At 39.3% G+C, this 22,921-nt stretch overlaps 1 protein-coding gene across 1 annotated transcript; it reads left to right on the top strand.

Moving 5' to 3' along the window:
- The first annotated feature begins 436 nt into the window (after positions 1 to 436).
- Positions 437 to 14,383, top strand: LOC146323536 (tetratricopeptide repeat protein 39C). The gene is made up of 14 exons (XM_084722530.1): positions 437 to 1,212; positions 2,758 to 2,806; positions 4,234 to 4,362; positions 4,828 to 4,942; positions 5,258 to 5,618; positions 9,642 to 9,810; positions 10,131 to 10,224; positions 10,323 to 10,430; positions 10,519 to 10,628; positions 10,727 to 10,850; positions 10,960 to 11,057; positions 11,155 to 11,259; positions 11,370 to 11,408; positions 11,550 to 14,383. The coding sequence occupies exons 1-14, from the start codon at positions 1,067 to 1,069 to the stop codon at positions 11,637 to 11,639; spliced, it is 1,737 nt and encodes a 578-aa protein (XP_084578656.1). The 5' UTR covers positions 437 to 1,066; the 3' UTR covers positions 11,640 to 14,383.
- The last annotated feature ends 8,538 nt before the right edge of the window (positions 14,384 to 22,921 follow it).

Raw genomic sequence — 22,921 nt, forward strand, 5'->3', positions numbered from 1 at the left:
AAAATAAACAAATATATAAAAAATATATGATTTCAGCTTCTTAAATGTGAATATTTTTTCTGGTTTCTATATTGTCTGAACTGAAACTGATGTCATCTTGGACTTTGATCAGCATTTTTCACGATTTTCTGACACTTTATGGACCAAACAGCTAATTTATTAATTGAGAAATAATTGACCAGTTAATCGATTATGAAAATAATAGTTAGTTGCAGCCCAAAAAACTGTAATTTAACAATTAAACCATGGTTTGTATGGAGGTAATCCAAAAATAGCTGAAAATAATCAAGTTACATTACTTTAACAGTGTGATACTTGGATTACATTTTTAATAGGTAATTAGTAACTGTACTGGAGTACATTTTTACCCTGTTGACCATCAGAAGCTGCCGCTGTGTCTCAGCTCTCCTCACCTGCCTGGGATCAGCCTGACTGCAGCCTGCTCGGACTGTGCGTCTATTGGCTGGCGGCTGGAGGAGAGGGCTGGGCTCTGAGGGATGGAGGCTGACAGGATGCAGCTTCGCCTCAGCGGGCCTCTTCCCTCCGTCCTCCCGGCGATGCGCTGTGCGTTATGACGCCAGGCCGTTTGACGAGTGCATTACGTGGGACTGGCAGAGCAGCACAGCAGCCTGGGTCCTCGTTATGTAATGATCGGATGCTGCTGCTGCTGCTGCTCCACGGCACCGAGGGAGAAAACTGACGGATGGCTGATTTCGAGACGAATATCGGCGTGTCTGCTGGTGACTGAGCGCACAGACGTCTGCTGTCGGCGGGTACAATGATAGGTGTGATCGCTGGGGTGCAGAGTGATTGAGCCCGTCTGGGCATCAGTGGCCTGTTCTCCCTGAGGTGCACAGACAGCCGTCTGGAGCCTGCGGAAGCTGCTGCACTGCTTCTCCTTCTCCTTCTTCTTCTTTTATTGAGCCGACCAGAGGCGCGTCTCACTTTGAGTCCCTCTCCTCCATCAGCGGAAATAAACCAATGCGGGTTTGTTTCGGAGAAGAAACAGGTTCATATTTAGTTCTCGGTCTAATAATCCAACAGCCGCTGAGCTGTGGTATAAACAATGGCGGGTCCCGAGCAGTCCCAGCAGCAGCAGCAGGTAGAGGAGAAGGCAGAGCACATAGATGATGCTGAGATGGCCCTGCAAGGTATCAACATGCTGCTCAACAACGGATTCAAAGAAAGCGACGAGCTGTTCAGGAGATACAGGTAATTATTTCATCATTCATCACCATAATAATGTGTCACAGTCAGGTACATGTCTAAGCCTTTAATATCAGCTATGAGAATAATGTTGCAAGTGACCAGGACATCAAAGTCAAAGCACCAAGTACAGCATGTACTACTACTATACACACAGGGAAAACATTATTCCACGTGTAACAGTGTCATTTAAACAAAGTACTGTTTTGCTTGCTTTAAATGCTTACAATTATCAGTATTAAAATTGTAGACCATCTCTGATTTAATGTTTCAAACCGATTACATTTCTTTCTTTCTTTTTTCTTTTTTACTGTAATTCTTTATTTTAATCTTTGTTTTAGGAGTGTAGTTTCTGTTGCAAAGCATATATCAGAACAAGGGCAGTTTTTCAAAATGAAACTTTGAAAAGAACTTTGTACACTGCGCAATGAAGAGTATGTCAGAGGGGAGATTGGAAAGGAAATTGAAAAAAAAGAGTGATGAATGAATCAAGTTTGCAAGAGTTAAACTACATTACAAAGTAATTCATTCAGTACTTCTGCAAAAATATAGCTGTAAAGGCTTTACATATTTGATCCATTTGGTCCAGAATTTAATTTACGCATGAACATTTTTCTTAAGACGGAGAGAAAAAAAATAATTCATAACATAAACGTAATTTACTATGTCTATCACTATTCTGCTGTGAGGGGTTCAGGAAGTAACAGAAAGCTTCTTGTGAGTGCTTTTTTACAAGCAGATATCAAAGTACTAATGTATTCATCAGGACAGGAGATTATATTTTCATCATGGAGACAAACATCCATGCATCTAGTGTGTTATATCCCGAATGTGGAATATGTTCTTATTCACTGTCTGTTGTATCTAAGCCTGTTGTGGACACTTGTTTTTCCTGCACATCAGGTTTTTGAATGTATGTTTTAGGGGCATTTTGCCTTCTTTTACCTTTAGTGAATAGTGTGACATGGACACGCCACATCAAACAAACAGATAGTAGTGAGACTCCTGTTATCAGTCTTGACAGCTGAACATGGGGACTGTGGCTGCACCTGCTCCTGAGCATGCTCTGTTTATGCCTGCAGGAAAACTTGCCCGCGGTGTGCCACAACAAGATTCAGTTTCACTTAAGATTTCAACTGGATTCAATATGGCTTGATTTAAATATACTTTTTTTTTTGCACTAACAGCTGAGGCATTGTTAGACTATTGAGTCTTGATTTGTCAAGATCAACAGATTACTGGTTTTATGCCCTGACCACTTTCATATACATTTTAAAATTCTTTTTTAAAAAGAGCCTGTATGGTATCAAATATAATGGCCAGTAAGGTACATTGTGTAGTCTGAGAAGCGTTGTTTTTTTCTTCAGACACATGCCAGGCCCTGCAAGTTTGTCAGGGTGAAAGGAAAAAAGTACTGAGGGAATGATTATTAACACTGAATGCTCATTTCAATCCATTTTTTTTTAATTTAGTATTGAAATTGTGACACCTTTAATTTACAGTTTCAAGAAAATGTTCAACTTTGTTTCTGTCTTTTCTTTTCCACTGTAGGACCCAGAGCCCGCTGATGAGCTTTGGGGCCAGTTTCGTCAGTTTCCTGGTGAGTTTCCTCCCAGCTGATGACAAAATGATCCAATAAAATGACAGAAGAAACATCAGATAGTGCTATGAAATAGTGAAACAGTAGTCAATATAACTGATGTAGCAGCAGAGTTATATTCAAGCCCGTATGTCACAGTTCATAAGGAGAGTGCCCAGTGAGAAGAACCTGAAATAACCCAATCTGTCAATTTGTTTGCATCATTGTCACCACTGGCATCCTCTCCCTGGCTTTTCCATCCATTAACATAATGGATGCCTCCTCTTCCCAAGACCAGCACTGCTCTCGCAGAGAAGCACATTACTGTAACGCTGCGTCCATCACTGATGAGACAGGGAGATATTTCACAACATAGTGGGCATGCACACACACAAACACACACTCTCTGTCGCTGTCCCTCGTGACAACGCTCACACACCATGGAGCCCAAGATGATGTCATCCTCTGTACCCAGATGCAGAATGGCCTGAGGACGGTGGGGGTGGCGACAGCTGACCATTGCAGTGGGCATTCATACGTGTGCAATTAAATGCAGCATAAATGGAGCGAGCACCTCAGTTTTACAAGAAAATATCAAAATGTGAGACCACAAAACTCAATCAAATATTATTACATGATTTTTAATATTATTTTGTACTTTTTAGTACTTCACTTAAGGGTGATTATTTCCTCACTCGTTCGGGATGATCTTAAGAGGTTTCAGCAACATTAGAGCAAAGAATTTCTGATTGTGCTACCTGCGTAGCATCTTTTCTACACACAAGCACACAGCTGTTCAGATGTCACCGAGTTCCTCCATTCATTGTTATGCAGAAAGAGCCCTTTGTCCTTTTTAAGACTGTTACATAACACTCCTTCCCTCCAGTTTGGCCTACAACATGTTTCTGTTTATAAGCCAGCTCAAGCATAGATGTGCTCTGTAAAACAAGACTGTTTAATATTAGAATAACAATAGAATAGAAAGGGAGAAGCCAGCCTATCTTTGCGGACGGACATATCAAACAGCATAAAAATTAAAAATAGAGAAAAATAGAAAATATGGATGAACTACAACAAGATAGCTGAGAGGTTGCACTTCTGGATATTGTAAAATGGGTGAATTTTAGTGCCTCCATACAATGTATCTACACACAAGTAGTGCGGTTAAGAATAAGTGTGCTGCAACTGCATCTTAGTATGTGATGTCTGCACACACACACACACACACACACACACACACACTCTCACATACACACACACACACACACACATAGACATCACATACTAAGATGCGGTAAGAATGCAGACATCTGCTGAAGACGGTCAGTAACAGTCAGTGTCAGCGTTCAGTTCTTGTATGGCTTTAGGGTAAAAAGTGCTAAAATGCTTTACATCACTGCTTTTTGAGATTAATACACACAATATGCTTTTGCTGCATTGCATTGCAGAACGCCATGATGACATTTGAGGAGGAGAAGATGCAGACGGCCTGTGACGACCTGAGGACCACCGAGAAGCTGTGTGAGAGCGACAGCGCCGGAGTCATCGAGACAATCAGAAACAAGATTAAAAAAAGCGTGAGTGTGCAACTCAAAAATTTATATTACGTGGGCTGTCGTATGGCAATGAGACAGCTACAGACTAAGCTCTGAAAATGGTGTGGCTGTCAAAGTTGAACAGGGCTGAAAAAAAGGTGATATTTATAAAACTAATTTACACATTTAGATTTTTTACTGCCATCCCATTGTTGCTGACATGTCCTAATGTCCCAGCCAGCACAGGCCAGTGTTGAGATAATGATGTTCATCTCCTCGGCATCAGGCCTAATGATGCAGTCAGCAGTGAGAGCATGCCAAGCCCACTCACTGATTCAATTAGTACTTCTGTGAAATGAAATCAACAGAGTGAGTGAGGAGTGTTGGGGCTGTCTAGCAGCTCTGGGTCAGTCAGGAAACTCCTTGTTACTTTGGCTGGCACCCTCTGGGGAATGCTGCAGGGTGTGTGTATATATGGCTTATTGGCTGCGCGTGTGTCTGTTACAGATGGACTCCCAGAGGTCGGGCGTTGTGGTTGTGGACCGCCTACAGAGACAGATCATCGTTGCTGACTGTCAGGTGTACCTCGCCGTTCTCTCCTTCGTCAAGCAGGAACTTTCAGGTAATCAAATCTAATCCTCAAGCCAAAGAGTAGGACCTGTTCCTGAGGGGAATATGAGCATATGTCCTGTACTAAATTTCATCATGGCGATCTGTCAAATAGTTGTTGAGATACTTCAGTTTGGACCGAAGTAGTGGACTGACTGCCAGACAGACTGACATTGACATCCCTAGAGCACCACTATCTATCTTGGCAGAAAAAACAATTAGTATAGTATTTAGCTTAATAATTAATAGTTTCAGACCAACATCAATTAGATTAATTACCTTATTGCAGAAATTATGGTCTCATCTTGTTTTCTGTCTCCACCACCAGCTTATATCAAAGGAGGCTGGATCCTTCGTAAGGCATGGAAAATGTACAACAAGTGCCACAGTGACATCAGCCAGCTGCAGGACGCCTGTCAGCGGAGGTCCTCTGGTCACCAGGAGTCCCTCTTGACGGACAACGCCAACCACAACGCGCCAGTGGAGAACGGCGTGACGGCCGAGGCCCTGGACCGGCTCAAGGGCTCCGTCAGCTTTGGCTACGGCCTCTTCCACCTGTGCATCTCCATGGTACCGCCACACCTGCTCAAGATTATCAACTTGCTGGGTTTCCCTGGTGACCGTCTCCAGGGTCTGTCCTCCCTCATGTATGCGAGTGAGAGCAAGGACATGAAGGCACCACTAGCTACGTGAGTAGGATCGGGTTGGATCTTTTTTTTTTTTACAGAGAGTCCCAGAAGAAAATCACAATCGTCTTTTCTTTGTCTTATGAGAAATAAATGAGATTCTTATTTTGAGCTCACTCAAGTCTCATCTGTTTCTCCTAAAACTCCCAAAGCAGAAGATCTGTTTTTGAGCTCATAGGTGTGTCCTATAAAACCATATGGAGCAACAAGAGTTTAATTTGACCACAGAGACAAATTTAAGATCTCATTTGAAACAGATGAGTTTTCTTTTAGATCTCATTGTTTTCTCAAGAGCAGTGTTGTTTAGGGCAGCCATTTTTGATTTAGTTTTAGTCTTAGTCTTTTGAAAGAAATGCTTATTAGTTTTAGTCACATTTTAGTAATTTCTATCCTTGATAGTTTTAGTCTAGTTTTAGTTGACGAAAACTAAAAGGGTTTTAGTCCAGTTTTAGTCATTAATTTCAGTCGAAAAAAATAATGACTTTAAAACAGGGGTGTCACACTCAATCACAGAAGGGGCCAAAATTTAAAACACAGTCTAAGTCGCGGGCCAAACAGGATTAACATTCATTAAACTGTCTAAAACTGACTGTTTTATTCAGAAATATGATTTTTAATTCCTCAATAAAATAAATAAGATTTTTTTTTTTTTTTTTCAACAATAACAAAGGAAAACGAGAATATATCAGCTTAGAATATTTAAGTTCACATGTCCAGGTGGGGGTTACATTTGAAAATGTTTGCTTTTTGTCTGGACACAAGATATCACACACTTTAATCGTGCAAACCCTCAATGGCACTGCATTTGACATAAAATATATGCTCATATAATAATATTACAAACCCATCAGCCCATCAGGTACAAATGAACATATTGACCTGCTCAATTTAACATTAAGGCCAAAACGCACTGAGAACTTCAACAGAAAAGTCAACTGTAGCTTCTATGGTGAACTGCAGGCTTCAGATTTAAAATTAAACACCACAGAACCAGCAGTATTTTAGGAAAAGGTTAAACTGCACACTGACACACACTGAGGAGATGAAGAGGAGAGACAGAGTCTGGACTCTTCATCATGACTTACAACAATGCTGCAATTAAGTATTTAAAAGTACACAAATAAGATTTGGAGTAAAAAAAAAATCACGCACCACATAAGTGTACATTAATATTATGATTCATGATCATAAAAAGTTTTTTATATCAAGTCGACACATCTGTCCATATTCTCTTTCTCTCTCTCTTTTTACTTTTACCTGGTTTCAGGTGGAGCTGCAGTTCATCTCCCTCCTCATATACTTGTGTTTCTTTGCACTGAGTCAGTTGCCTAAACAGACAAACCTGTTTACATTGTCGTTTGACAGAAACTCGCGTCTTCGCGACCGCGACATGATTTATTCCTCGAGTTGCGCGGCAGCTGTCGCTGTGCATTGTGGGACTTGTAGTACGAGTGATGGCAGTGCTATTTACCGACGGGCCATTCATAATAGACACATGAAATTATCTCGCGGGTCATCACTTCTTTTTTTGCCCACCAAGCCCTTGTGCTGACGTTGCCCCCATGGTCCATGAACTGTGTGTGACTGGCCCGGTGGTGGGCGTGACCAAACAAGGACGGGATGCAGGTGCATTGCTGATATCTTCAGCATTTGACAGACAGATTGCATTTACAGTTGGAGGAAATGCCATGCATGTTGATAGTCCCAAAGCCAACCCACTAACATTTTCATCTCGTCTCGTCTCATCAACGAAAACAACAGATACGTGTCGTCATATTTTCGTCATCAAAGAGCTATCTTTAACTCGTCACCGTCTCGTTTTAGTCATGAAAAAAAGGTGTGTTAACGAAATCATTTCGTTATCGTCATCGTTGACGAAAACAACACTGCTCAAGAGCTGATTATTTAAAACAAATTTAAGATCAGTGCAGTGAGACAAAAAAGAACATTTTAAAATCTTCAACTGGGCTCAAATTAGTCTCAGGCTGAGACGAGACAAAGGTTATTTCTCAGGAGCCGAATTTAAGAAGTATAAGAAAATTGTCAGTCTTATATTGGTCTTAAATTGAGGTCATTTATGTCTAGGAGACACCATCTAGACAAATCATTGAAGGAGGTTTGAGGTGATGTGTCCTATTAATTTGTCCAATGAGCTATACAACTAGTTATTATATTTAAGATTTTAAAGCTGGATTTTCTATTTACAATAAGTCAAATGATTATGTGTGATGTGAAAGATGTTGCTCATAGTGACAAATCCACAGATAGCAGTTCCCCCAGCTGTACATTTTAGCGTCTCACTGTTTTGTTTTCATAACCTGCAACTTTACTAGTTTCAGCAAAAAAAAAGCTCTGTAAACCCACTGTCTGCTACATGCCCAGCAATAAACAGCAGACAGACAATCAGCATCCAGCTTGTGAAGATAGTGAAGCATTTAGCCACTAAATAGCTGGTCAAAAATACAACAGAACTGAAAAGCTAAAATTTGACTTATATTGATCAGATGGCCTCAAACTGGGCTCCAAATGTGTGCTAAAGTTTCTCCATCTCTGCTGGGTGTGTAAATATGAACTTTCTTTTCTAAACAAGTTTATCGTATCAAATTAATAAGGTGTTTTGAAGTTATCTGCAGGCTCAATAATTGCCAGGTTGTGGGAAATGTGAGTATGAACTATATATGTTGTTGTCTCATTATAAAGTAGTGCTTACTAGCAACTTATTACAACATTTAAGACTGTTATGGGATTTTTGAGGGCAATATGGGTACAATTTTAGAGAGGAAAAATTCATGATTACTGAAATGGTGGCTGATATAGTCATTTTCTTTTAGCTGGAATTTTTTGGCTGCTTTCTTCAACAAATAACTTCATTAAAGAATGTTTTAAGTTAACTGTTTTTGAACAATAATTTCACATATACATTGTCAACCAATTCTTGAAATGAACTCTGCTGTAGCTCAGTTAGCAGTGCAGCACCCCGTGTACTGAGGCTGTCAGTCCTCTGCAGCCGTATTAGGTTTGATTCCAGCCTTTTCCTGAGTGTCATCCCTTTACTCTTTTGCTTCCCTTTCCTGTCTCTCTACAGCTGTCCTGTCATAATAATAAAGGCACAAACGCCAGAAAAAAGGAAGAAATTAACTTTGAGAAAATAAAGGATAAATAAAAAATAGAATAAATTGCTAAATAAACACCAGTACTGTTCAATATCTGGCTATTTTTATACTGTCAGTCAATGAGGGGCAGGTTGTAAAACAAGATGCATAGCTTCTCGGCAAGAGAGCTTGTCTTGTCCTCATAAATATTCCCCACTGTGTTAAATTAAATCACCCATCTATATTCTGTAAGAAAAAAAGAAAAAAAAAATCTTCATATCAGCACAGATCATAAAACATATGATTCCGATATACATAACTGTGATAGGTGCATATCAAGCCCATATCAGTAGATAATTTCAGCCAACCCGTATATTTGTTGGGCTCTAAATAAGACATAATAAATTTGTATACTAGAAAAAAAAATCTTTAAATCCAATAAATCTTGCAGAGCATTATCTCTAGTATTATCTTCTGTTTATCTAGAATATATTTCTCTTAGGTCTGTGTTTCAAATGTTAAAAAGGGCATGGACATGTTGGTTCACATATTAATGTGTGGCCTTTAAGCTGCCATCAAAAGTTTAGCTTACAGTTTGCTAGATCAGACCAAAAACCTTCATTACCCTAGATGACCTTAAACATTTTTTCCCTGATCTGTCGAACTGTAAAACTTTTAATGGCAGGTTAAAGGTCCCGCATTAGTATGTGAACCAACACATCCATGGCCTTCTTTTTTTGCTGCATGGCCTCCTTTTTGACATATATCTTCTATGGCCATTACTGGTATTGATGACGAACTCCTTCATCACATTTAGAGCTGCACATTTACCTTTAATAAACATTCAGTTTAATACAGATCGCCACTGAGCTTCAGATTCAACATTTCAGATGGCCTCAGACTGAATGAATCTCCTGTTGTTGTTGTTGCTCAGGTTGGCCCTCTTGTGGTACCACACAGTAGTGCTGCCTTTCTTTGCTCTGGATGGCTCTGATACACATGAAGGACTGCTGGAGGCTAAAGCTATTCTGCAGAGAAAGTCAGTGGTTTACCCCAACTCATCTCTCTTCATGTTCTTTAAAGGACGGGTCCAGAGGCTAGAGGTACATACTGCAGCTGAACATACAAAAGCTGAACTGTAACAGGTCTATTGAAGCTATAAATTTGTAATGCTGGATAAAAACATTGAATGCCAACTATAATGTAGACAAACCTTTTACTTTACGGTAGAATCTTCCATTGGCTGGTATAGCGGTCTCTGTTCAAGCGCATATTATTAATATGCATGTCAGATTGTTCATGAACTCACCAACATCTGATCCGCCATGTATTTACCTAACTCTCTCATTCAACATGCATGTATTGTGTGTCTAACATGACTACCTGTTACCTGTCGGTGTGTGTGCTCTCTCTCTGTCCCCAGTGCCATATCAACAGTGCTTTGGCCTGTTTCCATGATGCATTAGAGCTTGCATCAGACCAAAGAGAGATCCAGCATGTGTGTCTCTATGAGATTGGTACGTGTTTACTCATCAGGTTAGTTGTGACATACTGACACTTGGTGTACAGCGCAGAGAGGGACTGATCTGATTCTGTCTGCTTGTCCTGGTATCAGGTTGGTGTAGCATGATCGAGATGAATTTTGAAGATGCATACAGGTCGTTTGAAAGGTTGAAGAATGAGTCGCGTTGGTCCCAGTGCTACTATGCCTACTTGACCGGAGGTAAGCCTGTCACACACTCAGAAATGCTCACACTGTTTGCATGTGTGCATTTTTGAGTCTACATAGTCTTTTTTGTGTGTTTTTCCAGTGTGTCAGGGTGCTTCAGGTGACCTGGATGGAGCAAGTGGAGTTTTCAAAGATGTGCAGAAGCTGTTCAAGAGGAAAAACAACCAGATAGAGCAGTTTGCTGTCAAAAGGGTGCATTACATTACAGATTTCTGCCATTTTTCTTCTTTCGAAAGTCATCTCAAGTGTGTCACAAAAGTTTTCCTTCTCTGTTTGATTCGTATCTGCAGGCTGAGAGGTTGAGAAAGACCTCCCCCACCAGAGAGCTATGCATCCTCGGTGTTATTGAAGTGCTGTATCTGTGGAAAGCGCTTCAAAACTGCTCCTCATCTAAACTGCAGATAATGAATCAGGGTGAATGTAACCTTGATGATTCATATCAACACAATCAAGTTGGCTGCGGCCGCATTTCCAAGAATTTCATTTTACCCTGTGTGATATTTTCCTCTTTATGTGTATTCAGTGTTACAGAGTTTAGATGAGGCTTCGTGCAGAGGCCTGAAACACCTTCTTCTTGGTGCTGTTCACAAATGTCATGGAAATATGAGAGATGCTATTCAGGTATCAATCTACACTGAGCACTGAATCACTTTGTAGTTGATCTACACTTTTAAATGTTATTCAGCTTACTCTGCTGTCCATTTTATGTGTGATCCAGGCATTCCAGCTGGCTGCTAGAGATGAGTACGGACGACAGATCAACTCATATGTTCAGCCATATGCTGTCTATGAGCTTGGATGTATACTCCTTGCAAAACCGGAGGTCAGTCTGTTGCACACAGCATTCACACTTGTGTTGATTGACATTTATATTTGGATTGTGCTGATGTGATGCTCAGTTATAACCTAGACTTTTTTTATATTGCAATACAGACAGTGGGAAAAGGGAGATCATTGCTACTTCAAGCAAAGGTAAAAATATTTACTTGCCAATCATCAAAATTAGAATACATTTTAATTTCCCAGATAGTGTTAGATATTTATTACATTACATGTGACTGACATTTTTTTAAAAATTCTAATCCATCTATCTGTCTATCAAAAATGTTTTAGGAGGATTTTACAGGCTACGACTTTGAGAACAGGCTTCATGTCCGCATCCACTCAGCCCTGGCTTCTTTGAAGGAAGTAGTGCCTCAGTAACTCCATTAAGGGAAGCTACAATGGCTAAAGCTATGCTCATGGCTTTTTAAAACAAGTTTTTAGCCATTTAAAATAACTGTATGACATCCCAGTGAACAGACTCTTGTGTTTTCCATTCTTACTGTAAAGGAGATGGGGAAATGCATTTTTGTCACCCAGTCAGATTGATGTGAAGTGTCATCTACATTTTGTACAGATATATATATACATTAATAGGTGTCCATACTAGCCCAGCACAGAGTATTTGGAAATGGCTAGCCTAGCTATGGCTAGCAGGTTACATGAACATATACCTAAAAGCCCCAAAGCAAAGATACAGACTTATCTTATTAGCCAGCAAGCTAGTCACCAGTACATCATCTGGACAAGCCACCAAATGGGACCAAACTGTTGATAAACTGCAGTTGCAGGTGAAAAATAGTTACAACTATTTGTAAAACCACAAGGTCTGATTTCTTGCAATTCTGATGTGTGTTCATAATAGGGATGTGCAAAATTAGCCACCTAGTTGATTAAATGTTGCTACCCTTGCTAGTCAGCAGCAGAAATGCTAGCCAGTTAAACTAATTATTAATATATTTTATTAATGTACAACAGCAGTTAACTGTTCTGTCCAAGAGCTTACACAGCCACCCACATTAGCCCTCCCACTGTAAACCAGTGATGGTGAAAGTGGGACAAACACAACATGTTGTAAAACCAGAATGGTTTGGCAGTATTTTGATCTAGAAAATGGGAATAAGATTGTATTTCAGCTCTGTCTGAGTAAACTGGCTCATTAAAATATCAATGCATAATCAGTACAGGAATGTGGACGTTAACCTGCAAGTAAAGAAGCCAGCTGGTGCTAACAGTGCTAATGTTAGCCACACAGCAAACAAATATGAAATAATTTGCCACCCTGAGTGTTTCCAGCGTGTCTAAATTTCTATAATCATCAGATCAATTAATTGTTAGGAACATCCCATTCATAAACAGTATAACCTGTATAAATAAGATATTTTTTGGCTTGTCAGAAAGTGCTTTTTTTCAATATCTCTGAGCTAAGCTAGCTGTTTACCTTGGTTCCTGTTGCTAAGCTAGGCTAAGCACATACCTGACATATTTCTGAACAGAATGCACAACAATTAAATCAATATCAATCTTAGACTCTGGGCAAAACAACACACAAAAATATTTTCCCGAATCTCTAACTGTTCCTTTTAAGTGTTTTTGGCACCCAAATGTATTACTGTAGCTAGCTAGTAACATTGACTTGTGTATTTGGAGGATTTCAGTTCAGTAACCCTCCCCCCTTTTCAGTTAGCAATTCAGCACATAAAAGTAAATTTTTAACAAAATCACATTTCCCTTAATAGTACCTTAAAAATGAATGACAAAATATAGAGGTAACAGTGTTTTTCACATTCTTAAAACATTCAGACAACATTTGAGTATCTCACTTAATATATATCACATATCGTTAAAAGGATAAGGAACAGATTCAAATTTAATATTTGATTTTATATATTCTTATAATGGACTCCATGGATTGTTAATTTTTCAGCAGTTATTTCATAAGTAATGCTTTTCCTAATTAAATTTTCAATATCTGCTTGTTAAATTGCAAATGGACATTGAGTCATATCAAAAAAGGGGCCACTTCCTATACTCAAAATGGAAATAAAATGACAGACTTGTAGTATAATTAGTTACCATGGATAGTTAAATAACTTTGAAACATTTTCACTGGTCACCTAAAATCACACATAGTAACACCTCTGCAGCTGTGAGTTCACAGTGAAGTAGTTAGACATCTTATATTAATAGTAATTGAGATATCACGACAAGTCACAATGCCCTAATGATGTTTTTTTTTTATGTGGAAACACCGGGCATTGATCCTGTGCACTATGCATGGTATGGCAGGGTAACAGTGGCTGTAAGACTGTACTGAAGTCAAATGTACCTGTGTGTCCATCCCTGCAAATACATTAAGGTGTTATAACACAGTACACTTGGTGCTGTGATGTTACCGTTGAAAGGTGCTGCTAAATGTCAGCATAATAAACATACATTACTAGTGACTTATTTTAATAGTGTTTTAGTGATACAAGCTTTTGAATTAGTTCATAATAGTGACAACTTTATTTATTCCATAGCAGAGGTTGTACTTTTACAAGTGTCATTTACAGTATGCTACTTTAGTTTGAGTCTTGAGCTCAAAGTGTGATCTTGAATTGGACAAAGAGTAATATTTCTGTCATACGAGTGATTTTAACTCAACACAGTTTCGCACTGTACATATGAATTATTCTGTGCAGGGTATTGCCTTTTATTAATAAGCACTCTGGGTTTTTGTCATGCAAGCAATATAAGTAAAAGGGGGGCATCTTACAGTAATTTACAGAGGATTTCAACAGTGACTGTCTGTGTTTTCCATCCCATGTTCAAGGTTGTGGACATATAGACTTGTTTTGCTCTCACTAAGCTGGTTAGACAAAGCCAGTCATCCCCTGTGGCTTGTAATGGATGTAAACTGTGGTAAATGTTGAGGTGACCACTGTGCAAGTGGTCTGTGCGGTAAGTTCAAGTTATGTAATGGTGAAATGTCAGTAACCTACCTGCTGTACCAAATACGTCACTGAAAGAATTTTTCCTTTTGTCATGAGATTTTGTTGAAGTTTAGGTTACATGTCAGGATGATGGTGTTCAAATGTGTCACTGAACTCAACAATAAACTGTTCTTCATTAATCTAGACAAATATGATGTTTTTCTTTGCTTGTGGTCTCTTTGGGCAATTAATGTTACGTCAAATGTGCAAGCTGGACATGACAATGTGGTGGAATTCACATGAAAAACAAAAACGTCAAGATGTGTCAGTTTTTTCCTTCCTGATATCAATTCTGATACTTGAACTTTGTGTGTTGGTCAATACTGAGTACTGATCCGATACCAGTGCAAAAACTAAAAACTAAAAATAACAAAACATTAACAATTCAGAGAGTGAATGCCATAGAACATGACTTCACCATCCTCTGGGAAAAAGGTGTGCCAGGAAGTACCACGGTCCCCTTTCAGAGTTAATAAATTACATGGTATTGGATCTGTATATAGACTTGCATACTTGCCAGTACCATATTTTAGCTTACACTGGAGGCATTTTCCGATACTGGTATTGGTATCAGAACAACCCCGAAAAACCTCTCCCACTATAAATGGCTGGGTCAAGTTAACCAACCTATATTCCATAAAATACCTTAGCTTATGCTGACCAACAGAAAAATGGTAGTGACCGTCATTCACTCTCACATATTTAGAGTTGCTAGTGTCACTATGGAAAACAGTGAAAAAATGGAAGAAACCTTTGTAAGTGCAACTAAGGAGAGATCGCTCACCTGGGACAGGCAGACATGCAATACATGTAGTGTGTACATTATAGACTAACGTAGTGACATTGCAGTATGGTTAATCATGGTGACAAAATGATAGATCAGTTGTAACACACCCTGATCAGCCACAACATTAAAACACTGACAGGTGAGGTGAATGACATGGATCATCTTGTTACAGTGGCATCTGTCAGGGGGTGGGATATTAGGCAGCGAGTGAACAATTGATTCTTGAAGTTGTGTTGGAAGCAGGAAAAATGGGCCTCAGGGTTACCATCAGCATAAAGATCTGAGAAATTTTGACAAGGGCCAAATTGTGATGGATAGACGAATGGGTCAGAGCATCTTCAAAACAGCAGGCCTTGTGGGGCGTTCCTGGCATGAAGTGGTGAGTACCTACAAAATCTGGTCCACGGAAAGACGACCGGTGACCAGTGATAGGGTCATGGATGGCCGAGGCTCACTGATGCATGTGGGGAGCAAAGGCTTGGACATCTGGTCCAATCCCCCAAAAGACATGCTGTACAAATGCTAAAAAGGTTAATAATGACTATGATAGAAAGGTCTCAGAACACACAGGGCAATACAACTTGCTGTGCCTGGAGCAACGTAGCTATAAACCGGTCAGAGTGCCCATGCTAACCCCTGCCCACCATCAAAAATGGTTATAAACGGCATGTGAGCATCATAATTGGATCATGGAGCAATGGAAGAATGATGCCTGGTGTTGCCAAGGTGTTGATCTACGCAGGACCCCCCCCCCGCTCCGGTGCCTGGTTGCCTACGTGTGTTGCTGTCACCGTTGCCTAGAGACAGACACCACACACCGGCGCTGCTCACCCGCACCTTTTAAAAATGTCCACTACACCACGATACTCCACCACATTCTCAAAAGCGAAAACGCAGATAAACAAGTTTACAAGTGTTTTTGTTGTTGTTGTTGTTTTTTCTGGTTTTTCCTCTTTAAGTAAAAATGTCCCCAGGCTTCACAAAGAGAGTCCCTACAGCAAGAACAGTTATGTACTTTAAAAGTTACATTAAGTTCTCAGTTTATTTAGTTTATATTTTAAAAGTTCATTGTTGCACACTCCACACAAACAGATCTCCTTCAGGTGCTAGTGCTACTGCCATGTGGTAGATCATACAGTATCTCATTAAATAGGTTAATTGATTGTGCAATAACTAAGTTGTGTGCATATGGCACTTTGTTATATATTTTCCTCATTGTATGTTAAATAGGGATGCATGTAATTACGGCTTTACGTAGCCTAATTAACAGCACTTTATATGCAACAATGTTGCACAATAAAGAATGTGTTCATTGGTAATAAAGCATTTCAAGCTTTAAGTATGACCAGTGGTGGACAGTAGTGAAGTATATTTACTTGGGTATTGTACTTCAGTACATTTTTTGAGTATCTGTACTTTACTTGGAAACTTATTACTTTCACTCCACTACATTTCAAGAGACAAGTATTGTACTTTTGACTCCACTACATTTCTAGGAAGGTTGTTGTTACTTTTCGACTGAGCTTTGAAGTCAGCTGTTGGTGTTTTTTCTTTTCTAAAATGCAGCTGGTCACATGCTGTTCAATCACAGTAGCTCCTCTCTAATGAGACTGATGTAAAAGCAGAAATACGTCCAGGTGCTCTGTAACAAGAACAAGCAAACTCTCTCTCTTTCATTCGAACAAAAAAGCGGTAATGGTGACGGCAGGAGAAATACAAAATTAAATCTCAAGATGTTATTATAATTATTCATTATTCCAGGTAGCTTTTAAAGTTAGATTGTTTTTATTGGGGTGAAAAATACCACATAATTCATGTACATACTGCCTCTGAAGACAGAAAAAAATCTCAATTATTTAACAGACTTGGAGAACTCCTTACAGTTATCTTCAATCTGATTTTACGTGGTGATTTTAATACAGTTACATCAGAAAATGACAACAGTTGTCCTTTTTGTTTTTGATTGTATTTCTATGTTGAAGTGTTTATAGGTGTTTCTATAGACTTTGTGTAGCAGAGTGGTTCTACTGCAGGTCAGAGCATCATTAGATGGTTTCAGAGTTACAAGCTTCTGTAAATGCATCATGAAAACAATACAGCATGTATTGATATTAGAAAATGTTCTTTGCAATTTGTACTTTTGAATACTTAAGTATTTTTAAAAACATGAACTTTTGAATACTTAAGTATTTTTAAAAGCAAGAACTTTACTTTAACTCAAGTAAAATTTTGACTGAGCAACTTTCACTTGTAGTTGAGTAATATTTGACCAAGAGTATCTGTACTTTGTCTCAGTTACTGGGGTTGAGTACTTTGTCCACCACTGAGTATGACTAATTGCTTTCTTGATCACCCCTTTATTACTACTACTACTACTACTACTACTAACACTGGCACAAAATAAAAAATAGCACCCCATGGGAGTCGGGCCTGTGGTGGTCATGGCCCCGAGGAGCTGTGGTGGGCGTCGCTTATTTTCATTTCTGAAAGGTCGCAACCCTAAGGCACTCATTGCAGCTAGAAATATGATAGAAATGCAGTTTATTTATTTATTTGTTCATTTTAATTCTGTTTTTCTGTTTATTATGCACTGCATGGAGATGAAATACCACAAATGACCATAAGTGTATAAGTGTAGAGGTACGCTTTGTGTAGGTGTAACTATATGATGAATTGTTCTAGATATATTAATGGGACTATAATGTGGTTAAATGTAACTTGATGAAGTTATTAAGAGAAGAGGAGAAAGTACTTTTGAATTATATCCCATTTTGTATTCATTTGTTTTATATTTTTCTAATGTATTGTTCCCCTTTTCTTCAGTCTCTTGGTATATTGTATGTTATGTGATAGAAAGAGTTTATTTGTTAATGGACACCAGCAAACCTTATGGAAAATATCATAAAAATTTGGTCAAAAATTAAAAATAAAAATAAAATAACCATGTTTAAAGTGAAAAGGTTGGACTTATCGTCTGGTTTATTGATTTAAAATAACAGTATAGTGTTAGGTGAACCCTGGACACTTGGTTACACTACCTGTTCTACACATCGTCAAGAAGCTGAAACTTTACTATACAAAAACAGTTCATTAAAAACTGCTGGTTACATCTGTCAGTTGTGGTGTCACTGAAGTAGGTGCTTCAACATCTGGCGGAGATCTGCTGAATGCACTCTTCTGGTACTATGTAGTCTTTGATCAAAGCCTATGAAGATTTTGATGGGATTTAGTGAAGATAAAGGTAGGAGAAGGGTAAGAAAGGGGAGAGAGGGGAAAATTTAGGGGGAATAAGGAGAAGGAAGAAAGACAAGGTGAGCTTTCACCTTGAGTCACACGCTCCAGAAAAACATGAAAACTGTATAAATGATTTTTTAAAAGAGCGGTTTTTAGTGGTTTTCTTTGGGTTCTCTTTAGATTCTACCCCACTGTTTTCATACCACTTAAAGGCCTGTGTCACACATGCACACACACGCACACACACATATGCACACACACATGCACACGCACACACTTGCTTGCTTATGGTTGTCCTTAGCAGTGAGTTCTTTGAACGGCAATTTGGGAGCCACATATCCACTCTCTAGACAGTTTCATGGTAGCTTGGAGCCTCCTGATATTAAAGAGGTTTCCGTCCAATCTGAAGTCAACTGCAATGCCGCTACAGTCCTCAAGCTCCTTATGGAGAAGTTGGGTGACACATAGGAGGAAGATGTTAAAAAGCACAGGTGCCAATACACAGCCTTGCCAGGGAAAGGTGCAGACTCTTTACCCGTCATGGAATTGGTGGAGGATGCTAATGCATTTGGCTGTGCAGCCAAACTTGATAAGCACCTACCACAAGAGCTCCCTGTTGAAAGTGTCAAAGGCCTTGGAGAGGTTCTTAAACTAGAACAGTGTATTTGTGATGTTCAGGTCATGCTCAGCACAGAGAGTGAAAAGTCTCATTTCATTTGCGTTGACCTGACCAAAACTATGTCCACCTTCCTCAGTGGCACTTCTTGACTGTAGGAGGCAGGCAGCTGCCAGCTGCCACTGTCTGTCGTGGGCTGCCTGCACGTGCTGCCAGCATGTTGTTTTTCTCTCAGGGTGTACTCCCCTAGCCTTTTGTCCTCCCAGACTAACCCACAAGGCAGCGGGACAGTGGTTGGTTGATGGCAGGGCATATCCACTCCGTGGGCCTGCACATTACCTCTAGGGATCATTGCGGCTCCGAGATCCCCTACCATGTTAGCCTGGGTCCACAAGGCACCCAGTTACCGTGTGTGGCCACAAGGAGGCCTGGCAGGAGTCTTGGTGTTGGAGAGGCTATGTACTGGCAGGAGAAGACTTATGCATCACCAACAATTGGAAGTAATAAACAACCAAGGTAGTATTTTTTGTCATGTTTTAGTCCATTTACTGCAAGCCTTGCATACTTTGCATTACTGGATGCAGAAATAATGCAACTTTACAAAAAAACAAACAAATAAAACCACATGATGCTCACTATGACACACTTTTCAAGGAAATCAAGCTTGGTTTTCAAACTTTATGGAAATTAAAGGAAAAAAGAAAGGTTTGCGTTCACAAATGGGGGAAAAATTGTTAACACAAGTCATGTGGTTGAAATGTCGTTTGATTATTTGTCACATAGTGTACTGGAAAAGGACTACAAACCCAACCCACTTTCTATCTAGATATTGTCATCATAAAGCGCTGTCAGGTTCTGGTCATGTTGGTGTAGATATAGGACACAAATCATCAGGCTTTAGAGCCCTGCACGCATAAATGTCCCATAAGACTGCAGGTATTAAATAAATTAATAATGCAGGCATGTCTCACTTCGTCGTGAGTCCAAGTTTGTCCTCTGCCAGTCAGTAGCAAACTAGTGGCAAACTCAGGTGTTACAAGTACTAACTCTCTTCTATTCAAGTGGCCCTGTAAGATGTGACAGTGTGACAATGGGCCACTCAGACCGGGACCCTGAAACTGAAGGACTTAAATGGAATCCAGCCATCAGTAATCTTATTCATTTACAGGTGTATGTATTATTTTTTCTATACAGAAGGACTTTAGTATGTCTGAAGTTTCTTTAACTTCAGTCTGATTTATGTATTTGCAGTTATTATCCCTGTGAAATTTGTTCACATTGTCAGTGCTTACACCCTGACATACACAGTATGTGGGCTTGTGACCACTTCTATAATACATCATAATTTAACACAATTTGAAACTGTTTCCTTGTACCTTTTTTTAAAGAACTGCCTGTTCCTACTCTGAGGAGACTATAATATTGAGTTGACAGTAAAAGCTGCTGCGTATTTCCTCCAAGTCTGGTACCACAGCAGTGAAATATCTATAACTTTAACCATACTCAAAGACAGCTGTGGCTATCAGCATGTAGTAGGCATTGAGTTTGCTGACAGCAAATGAGGAGGCAAGCAAAGCTTACAGGCAGTCATCACTATAGTTCTGAGCTGATGAGTCACACAGAGCTTTAATGCTAAATGTTTATGGTTGTTTTACCTCGTTTTTAACTTATTTATCTACAGTAGCCTTTTATTTTTTATTCCACCAGGGGGAGCTTGTCTCACAGGCTGCACCCAGGATGTGATACACTGTATTTTCCCACACCTTGATCACAATGACAGCAGGACACACACTGGAATGTGTGAGGAATGTCTATTTTGTATACATCTGCTGATTGTCTAACTCTTCACTGTTTAATAGAGTAAAACCAAAAACAATGACAGCAGGGCAGATATCACAAAAAATGACATGAGCTATATATGGATACACAGAGATATAAACTCTCAGACAAGTCAAAATTGGATGAAACAAGATTCTGTGATTGTTGGTGAATTCATGTCATTATTATCCACTGGTTATGACTGTATTTTTAGATTTCTTATTTGTAAAATATAATATCAAATAATGTCAAAATTAGGAGCTTCTTTTACTTATTATAAGAGAAGAAATGATCCATCATTCAGTGGATTATCTTTCTATTTACAGTTGAATTAATGATATTGTCTCTGTTGTTTCCATGTTGCATGTGATCAGGGTGGGAGTTTGCTCTCTGTGCTCTGATGGGCGCGCACCAAGAACATCTCTTTAAGAAAACATGTCTGTCACACTAGGCTCAAGGCAACAGCTCACTCAACCAATAAATTATTCAGGCTCTTGTGCCACTGAATTTAGACATGGCAGAACGGAGCTGGAAGGCTGGGCAGAAACAATACCACGGTTCCTCCTGCAGCTTCCTTCAGTGGACGCTGGTACTCTTAAATAATCAAAAGACATTTCCTTCATACGCGCACTTATAAAACTGAGACTTCAGCTTGGCCTACTTCACATTAACGCGGGGAGGACAAGTGTGTATGTGGGGTACCTCATGTAGTATGTGGTGATTCATGCCAGTGACATCATCCTTTTTTCTTTTCTTTTTTTTAAATCTGTTGTGATTCATACTCACCTCTTATGTTTTCTGTGTGTCATTGGTAGATCATGCCTTTACTGCTGAATATTCTTTCTGCGCACGGATTAGACCTTGAAATCTTAATGCTGATGAATTAAATACAGCAATTGCATCAGATAAAAGTGGAAGAGTGGGGCGAAGAGAGATGGTACGCATCCAGAAAATATGAGAGGAAGGGAGGGGGGGAAAAGGGAGAAGTAGGAATGGTAGGACTGTGCAAAGAGCAAGGTCACAAAACACAATTGCATTGTGTTTCACTCAGGCTGAAACCTGAGCAGCCAAAGTATCCTACCACCAGTTCCTGTTCACCACCCTTTATTGCTGCTAAGCCTCATATGCAACAGATACATCAATGGATCAAGCTTTGCATAATGAGCCCATTTACATTCTGGGTGAAAATTTATTTAAACTAATAGGTGTACAATTGAATACATTTGCAGTCTCATTACTTGCAAACATACAATACACGCAGGTGATTGACAGGAAGTACAGTTGTACATCTATGCAGAAACGTTAACTCTCAAGCAAAAAGGTGATAGTGAAAGAAAAGTGTATTGATCTCAGAGCAGGAGCTTTTATAGCCACCAAACCATTACTGTGCGGGTCAGGTCCTTTGCACAAGGACACATTGACATTATTAGGCACACTCCTCTCATCTCTCCAATCAGCTCAATGACTGTCTGAGAGCAGGGCTACAAGAACATCTCTCCAGACGTTGCATTTCATCTTTGTCTACTTACAGTCACTTCTTTTTAGGTCAAATATTCACACATGCTAAACTTCAAATATTGATATTTTTCACTCTGACTAAATGACAGTGTTAACATATGTTGCAGTGATTTATCTTTTAAGAAAATGTAATTTTTGTGACAACCAATAAAAATCACCATTAATTTATCTTCAGTATAACAGCCTGTTTACATGGTGCATAAATTCAAACTGTGCTGATATTTAAAGGTCCAATGTGTAACATTTATATATACTTGGCAGAATATGGCAGAAATGGAACATAGTATTCATAACTATGCTTTCAGCAGTGTATAAGCACCTTTAAATAACAGTCATATTTTCATTAACTTAGAATGAGCTGTTAATATCTGTCTTTCTCCTCCATGTAGTCCACTATGTTGCACTGCCATGTTTCTACAGTAGCCCAGAAAGAACAAACCAAACACTGGCTTCAGATACAGCCTTTTTGGGTTATATTGCAGGTCTCACAGAAGGAGAAGAGTAGGATGAGGTGTTTGCAGTCTGAAAGCTCACCACTTGAAGCACTAAGTCCTACACACTGTCCCTTAAATTTCACACTGATTGTTTCTTTTCTTTTTTTTTTTTTTTTTCAAACTTGTAATACAAGACTACAACCTTTTATGAAAAAGATTACGGTACAGATAGAGAGAGAGAAACATACATTACATTTTTACTCATTTGCATCACGAGCAGT

The sequence above is a fragment of the Lutjanus erythropterus genome, chromosome 7, assembly GCF_056507025.1.
Source record: "Lutjanus erythropterus isolate fLutEry1 chromosome 7, fLutEry1.hap2, whole genome shotgun sequence".
Classification (NCBI taxonomy): Eukaryota; Metazoa; Chordata; class Actinopteri; order Lutjaniformes; family Lutjanidae; genus Lutjanus; species Lutjanus erythropterus.

Bases quoted from the DNA above. Each gene is read 5' to 3' on its own strand.
- LOC146323536 (XM_084722530.1), top strand. From the start codon at position 1,067: ATGGCGGGTCCCGAGCAGTCCCAGCAGCAGCAGCAGGTAGAGGAGAAG. The intron at 4,363-4,827 runs GTGAGTGTGCAA...TGTCTGTTACAG, and splicing joins GAAACAAGATTAAAAAAAGC to ATGGACTCCCAGAGGTCGGG. The intron at 10,431-10,518 runs GTAAGCCTGTCA...GTGTTTTTCCAG, and splicing joins CTATGCCTACTTGACCGGAG to TGTGTCAGGGTGCTTCAGGT.